Here is a 6,567-nt window from a genome sequence, read left to right as displayed (position 1 = left end):
TATGTCTAAAGATGGTAGTTCGCTATTAGTCATTTTGCATTTCTTAAAAAAGAAACAAAAACCTAGATAATTAGTGACATATTTATTATCACTGACAGTGAACAGGAAATGAGCCAGTGAGTGTTTTTCTGTTGTTGTTGTTGTTATTTTGATTATCACATTTTTTTCCCTTGAGTTTTTATGCTTGACTGTTTCGCAGTAGGTCTACATTGTCTGATTACAAACTGTAGTAATATGTTGACTGAATAGTCATCTCTATTATCAGATACCTAGGTATTAAGAGCTACTGTGAACAGGTATAATGTTTACACCAGCCTAATCATTTGATGTGAAAAAAATTAACAGTCTATTGTGACAAGTTGATTTGTGTAGTAATAATCTATTGTTAAACATCTACCCTGGGCTACAAAAGGTGTGGTTACCATAACTGAAAAGTGCACATACTCTTTACTTTAAAAGGGAGAGTGAGGAACAATTTGGGGCATTCAGAATTTGGGACGTTCAAAATTCGAAAAGTAGCTGGAAATTGTTAGGCAACGCCGTCCGTCGCGGCCCCCCTTCGCCATTTCGCGCTCGCACAACCTCCGCTGTTTAAATGGGCCAAGTTAGAGAAGCGGCAGAGAGTGCAAATCTTGTTTGGTCTGGGTCTAACTAAAGCGTGACTTTAACGGTATATGGAGGGTTAAAAGAGAGAAAAAGCAAGCAAACGTCCCATTAGCTCCAGACGTTTTGATGCACGCAAATAGTTAAAACAAGGGACCGTAAAGGGACAACTGTTCATACCTGTCAAAATGAGAATATTCAGTTTGCCTGCATGATTTTATTCTTAGACTATGTTTATATGAGCTATTCTATGAATATTAGTCTATCAAAGGGCAAAATATTGCTTTGTGGGTCGGTATAAACCTGGTCCCGAGTATCGATAAAGGACGAAAATAGCCTTAATGAAAGTTACAGCGGTGTTGTGGTAATTGGAGGAAAACACCCGAATGCAGCATTAAGTCGATTGTAGATCGATGATCATTAAGCGACGTTCACCGTTAATATGTCGCCAGGACGGCGCGTGTTATTCGAGCGGCTCCGATTAGACGTGGTGGGCTGGAGCGGAACCCGTGACGGCAGTAGTGCAGCGGCGAGGCTCGTCAACACCGTCAGCACCGTCAACACCGTCAGCACCGCGAACCGGTGAACGTGTCGGTGAACTCACGCGCTCTGTCACAGCGCCACGCGGGAGCCTCGCGCGCCGTCAAGTGTGGAGCGGGTCAACTCCAGAAACAGACGCAAGTTGGGTCGGACGGACCGCCGATCACTTGTTACCGGCGCGGCGCTTCTGACAACATGCCCGCCATCAAGAAGGAGCGAGCGGACGGGGAGGAGGTGGCGCTGGGCGCCCTGGAGCAGCCCGGGTACCTGGCCCCGTTAACCGGCGCCTCCATCCCCGTGGTGACCCCCCATCCTCCCTCCTACATGTTCGGGCACCAGCGCGCCTTCCTGGGTCTGCACGACACCGCGCTGCACCAGCAGCACCAGCACCTCCACCACCACGAAGACTTCATGCTAGAGCGCTTCTCCTCCGTTCCGGACTTCCAGCCGTTCTTCGATCAGGGGGAGCCGGTGATGGAGGTGGAGTGTGGGGAGAACCGGGCTTTACTTTACATCAACAAACTGTGTCAGGGCAGCAAAGGTCCGTCCATCAAGTACCGGGCCGAGTGGCTCACACCCAACGAGTTCCAGTTCGTGAGTGGACGGGAAACAGCCAAAGACTGGAAGCGAAGTATAAGACACAAAGGTAAGACCCATTAACTCACTAATACGTGATTCTCTCCAGAACCGAGCCGGGCGGTAAACAGATGATCGTGTTTTTTGGCCACCGCGTGTTTTTGCGTGGTTCTGTTCTTGCTACTCCGGTCCAGTCTTTTGGAAATAAAGGGTTACAGTTCATCACACCGTGCGGAGTTTATTCACGGAGTTTATTCCGAGTTGAAGCCCAGACGGCCGAACCTCACATTTACCGCCCGGACCACCGACACCGTGTTGGGAATAAAGCGCAAAAGTCTGTGCGTAATTTGGCGACTGACAGATTGAACTGGAATCGGACCGAGACACACACACTCCGTTTGGAGCGGTGGTTTCATGTTGGAGGATGTGTGTGTGTGTGTGTGTGTGTGTAGCATTGAGAAGTTGATGGAGAGTGAAGAACAACGTGGTACGTTTGAATGATCAGATGTGTCAGAACATTATGATGTTAAACTGTAGGTAAGTTAAGTTTGTGTTCATGGAGTCACTTAGGTGTCTTAAATACACCGGCGATGTGAATAATGTGTGTGTGTATAATATCAGTCACATTAAAGCAGCGTGTCGTGAAGGTTGTTCTTCCTTTAGTGTGTTTAGTGTGTTTAGTGTTTTAGAAGGCAGTTTGTGGCTGTAGACTTCAGTGTATTGAGGCTCTTACTCGCGGAGCTGAAACGCATGACTGAAGGTGTTGTAGGCAAACACAACCGGGTCTCTATAATGTAAACGCGAAGAATGATCTGTTCGGTTTGAGTTTCTGCTCGGCGTCGCCGGCTGGACCGAACCTGGAGCCTCTCTGGGTGCGCGAGACTGACAGGAGGGCGCGTGAGGAACCCGAGGGGGGGGGGGTGGTAGACACTTTAGAAATGTTATTATGTCTGTTATGAAAATCGTTTGAGCTTAATAGCAAAATTTAGGCTAGAGGATATAAACAGCATTTCTGTAGTTATGAAAGATTTTAACGTGCGCTACTCCATGATGTTATGGCACGAAAGTGGTGCTACTTATAAAGACCTGACAAAGGTGGTTAGAGGTTTGTTGCCTCCTTCATGCTCCGACGGACAGACGAACCAGTAGTAACCCTGAGGCACATCACTAATCTCCAGCTGGTTTGTTTACAATAGTTTATTTTTAAATATTGTTATATAAATAACCTCTTATTTATTGGCATGGACTATTTGCACCAGAACGCTGTTAGAAGTACTTTTGTGTACAACCATGCACTCCTGTACCATATATTATATATGAGGACACACATACTTTTTGCACCTAATCTGTTTTTTCTCCTTTCCGGTCTTTAGACATTTTTCTAACATTACCACAAGCAGCAATATGTATTTCACAAAGTCAAATCACCACTTTTGTATTTTTACAGGGAAAAGCCTGAAGACACTTATGTCCAAAGGGATCTTACAGGTTCATCCGCCAATCTGTGACTGCCCTGGCTGTCGTATTTCATCTCCAGTGGTAAGGCTACAGTTCTTTGGTAGTATTTCAAACTATTCTGCTCATATTTGTGACTTTTGGAATCAAACATGGCTACTTATTGAACAACTTTAGTGAAACTAGTCTCAGTGTAGTAGCCATTTTCAATAAAAAATAGCTGAAGTATGATTGTCACAACTTGAAAAGTTAGACAGAAATGGATAACTATATAAACGTGATAGAGCAGGTGGAGGTGTACAATTTGGCTCATGTTGACACTGTGGTGGTTGGCTTTATGGTCATTGGCATTATCGACATTACATCCTGAAGAGTAAGTTAGGTTGTGAATGCACATACAAGCAAAATGTCTGCAATTGTGGGTTTGAATATACTCAGAATTGCTAACTGATGCCAAGATTCTTCCATCAAATGACATATTCCATAATGTTTTACATGAACTGAAAACTGACTAAAATATGTACTACAATGTAGTAGAGGGTCTGTGTTTCATAAATGTACCTGTAGTAGGCCACTAGTATTCATGGATATAAATTATCCTGTAAATGCCAGAACTTTTCGGTTACTTCATGTCCTTGAACAATTAAGCTTGTTAGTTAGGAAAGCTAGGTCAAGGTAATAGTGTCTGTAATGCCATTTGGAGTGATTGGAATACTTTCAATGCTAACAAGCTAGTAAGCTAACCATGTAAACAATGATTTCTCAATGAACATATATGGAAATCCATTACAATGCTTCATTATTCTACAAATAAAAAGTCTAGAAAAAGGATTATGATAAAAAAAAACCATTTCACTTTTAAAATCAGCTGAGATAAAAAAAAAAAGTTCAGATAAAGTTTTTCTGACAATATGTTAGTGATGGATACAAAGGAACAGCTAAAAAAATTAATCTTCAATACATTTCTGCTTTTGTTTGTACAGTTTTTGTTTAATTTCCATGACAAGAAAACACTGCAGTGATCAGACAGACGCAAATCATATCCTAGAGTTAATTAGATATGTGAATGACTGACTTACTGGCTTCTTGTCCATGACCATAACTCTTTATTCTCATTTGCTAATTTTTATGTGCTACTTTAAAACTCTGGTTGTCTCTTCAGTAAGAGGTTGACAGCATTGTGCATACATGTGTTGGCGTGTGTGTGTGTGTGTGTGTGTACGTGCGTGTGTGTGCGTGTGTTGGCGTGTGTGTGTGCGTGGGTGTGCCGGGACGTGTGGGTGTGGGCATGCGGGTGACTGGCTGGGTGGAAGGCGGCTGAATCTGTCCACACACACAGGTGCTGTGTTTTTATCAGAAGCGGGCGCATCTGTCGTCGGCTCTAACGGTTAATCTGGAGGGAAGCTGTAAGAGGCTTACTGAGCTACTGAGCGTGGCTACTGGTGATTACTGGTGTGCGGTGTGCGAGGCGAAGGCGGTTTAGATAAGCTGGAGGTGTTTTAGTGATACAGGTGGAGCACTGTGGCCTGGACTGGAGATAAACACCTATGGCTTAGTTGTGTGGAGCCAGGATATGATCTGAAGTCATTGGTGGCTCATAGATACTGATTTTGGGTGCACTGCTGAGGAGTCTGATTGATAATTGCCTTTGTCTGATGACTGTCTGATAATTCTCTCTCTTAGAGAAAAAGTTTGACCCAGTGTTATGTTGTATAGCCATAATCAAATAATGTTCTAATCTGGTCAATGAGCTTAAATCATACAAACCAAGTAAATTACACAATTTGTTGAGAGTTGTCAAATACAAATAAACATAATCTGGAAACACTAGAACAGGCTAATCTAATTTTAATCTAGTCTTGCTATGTTCAGAGACTTGGTTTCTCTGCAGTTTAATACTAGTTCTTACCTAGTGACTGTTATATGACTGCCCATGCTTAGAGTGCTGTGCTTGTCACGTGACTGACAGTATGACTTGGCTTGCTTTGCGTCGTTTGCTATAGACTGTATGCCGCTTTACTTCATAAAATTGGTAAAGAATTGAGTAAACAAAGGCTGGACACAGCATTTAGATTGTGGAATATAAAGGATTTCAGTAGAGAATGATAATTTAATCCAGCACTAATCATATTATGTATCCAAAATATTAAAAAACAACTGCTGGGTCACATTTTGATATTTATAGGTTTTGGTAGGAGCTCCAGTCATTTTTTTCTTTGCCTTTTTTTGAGTTGAATGTTTTTTAATTTAATGTGTTTGAATGTTTTTGAGCTGAACGCATCTTAAAAAGAAATCGCTTTAGCTTTATTACTGATATTTGCACTCTCGTCTCTTGTAAAGGTCTCCAGTCCTTTAGACTGTGGTGGTGTGCACGGCGTGTAGGCTATGTGGCTACTGCTTGGCCAGTCGTGCTGTTTGCTGTGGAGATGTGGAAGACCTCTAAGAGTTCTTCCCCTCTCGCCACTCCTTTTTCCCGTAAGCGTGACGCTGGTCTTAGAGGGGGAGACGTGTGGACACAGAGGGGTAGACCGCCGAGCTTGCCTCGCCTGTCTCCGCTTCACAGACTGCCCCCCCACCTCAACCCCCCCCCCCCCCCCCCCCCCCCCCCCCCCCCCACACACACACACACAAACGCACTTCCCCCTTAAGGGCACGGCACACACACACACACACACAACACACACACACACACACCGCCGCTCTCTGTGAGATAACAAGACACACTCCCAGTGTATGCGCACACACATAAACTCTCTCTCTCTCTCTCTCTCTCTCTCTCTCTCTCTCTCTCTCTGGCTCAGACTCCTCGCACGACTTTGCTAGCACTCATATGTGGACATGGTTGTGATACAAATATTCACACATGCAAAACATCCACATATTAGACTTACGGAAGCTCAGGTAAAAGACAGGAATGCAGCCACACTTCATTCATAGTCTACATACTCTCACTCTTTCAAACGCTTCTCTTAGCAGCTTCGGCATCACAAACCCCCTCAGCCGGCTGAATATGGTGGCCAGTGGCTTGGTTTTCATTTTCAGTTGCATCAATTTTTACCACCGTATTTTCGAATATACCTAAAATATCTAAATGCACAGTACTTTGGCAGCTGCTGAAAGCCTGCAAGGGTTTAAGACGAGCACATCTACAGCAAAGAAACGATGTGTGTTCATTACCAGAAAAATTACATTTGGATTTCCCATCAGTCTGTATTTGTTTAATTATGCTCATGCGCATTTTAAGACAAGTTTACTTTGAAATTCACCAACAGTACCAGTTACAGCCCTCCGCCATTCCCTCTCACAGGCAACATCATTGTTGTTTTTCCCAAGATGCTCCACTGCAGTGTTTCCTGTTCTTCTGATGTATTAGAGCCCAGCCTATGTAACACA

The 6,567-nt window shown here is 43.8% G+C and overlaps 1 protein-coding gene across 1 annotated transcript; it reads left to right on the top strand.

The window, feature by feature from the left end:
• Positions 1-216: 216 nt before the first annotated feature.
• samd11 (sterile alpha motif domain containing 11) lies at positions 217-4,657 on the top strand. The gene is made up of 3 exons (XM_076991943.1): positions 217-1,789; positions 3,167-3,258; positions 4,532-4,657. The coding sequence occupies exons 1-3, from the start codon at positions 1,339-1,341 to the stop codon at positions 4,655-4,657; spliced, it is 669 nt and encodes a 222-aa protein (XP_076848058.1). The 5' UTR covers positions 217-1,338.
• Positions 4,658-6,567: the final 1,910 nt, after the last annotated feature.

This window comes from Brachyhypopomus gauderio, unplaced genomic scaffold (assembly GCF_052324685.1).
Source record: "Brachyhypopomus gauderio isolate BG-103 unplaced genomic scaffold, BGAUD_0.2 sc88, whole genome shotgun sequence".
Taxonomy (NCBI): Eukaryota; Metazoa; Chordata; class Actinopteri; order Gymnotiformes; family Hypopomidae; genus Brachyhypopomus; species Brachyhypopomus gauderio.
The sequence above is the reverse complement of the archived record's forward strand: the minus strand, read 5'-3'. Positions and strand labels throughout refer to the sequence as shown.

What these genes read in the sequence shown, in the direction of transcription:
- samd11 (XM_076991943.1), top strand. Translation starts at nt 1,339, where the DNA reads ATGCCCGCCATCAAGAAGGAGCGAGCGGACGGGGAGGAGGTGGCGCTG. An exon ending in GCGAAGTATAAGACACAAAG is followed by an intron (nt 1,790 to 3,166) that starts GTAAGACCCATT and finishes GTATTTTTACAG; the next exon opens with GGAAAAGCCTGAAGACACTT. An exon ending in GTCGTATTTCATCTCCAGTG is followed by an intron (nt 3,259 to 4,531) that starts GTAAGGCTACAG and finishes TGTTTTTATCAG; the next exon opens with AAGCGGGCGCATCTGTCGTC.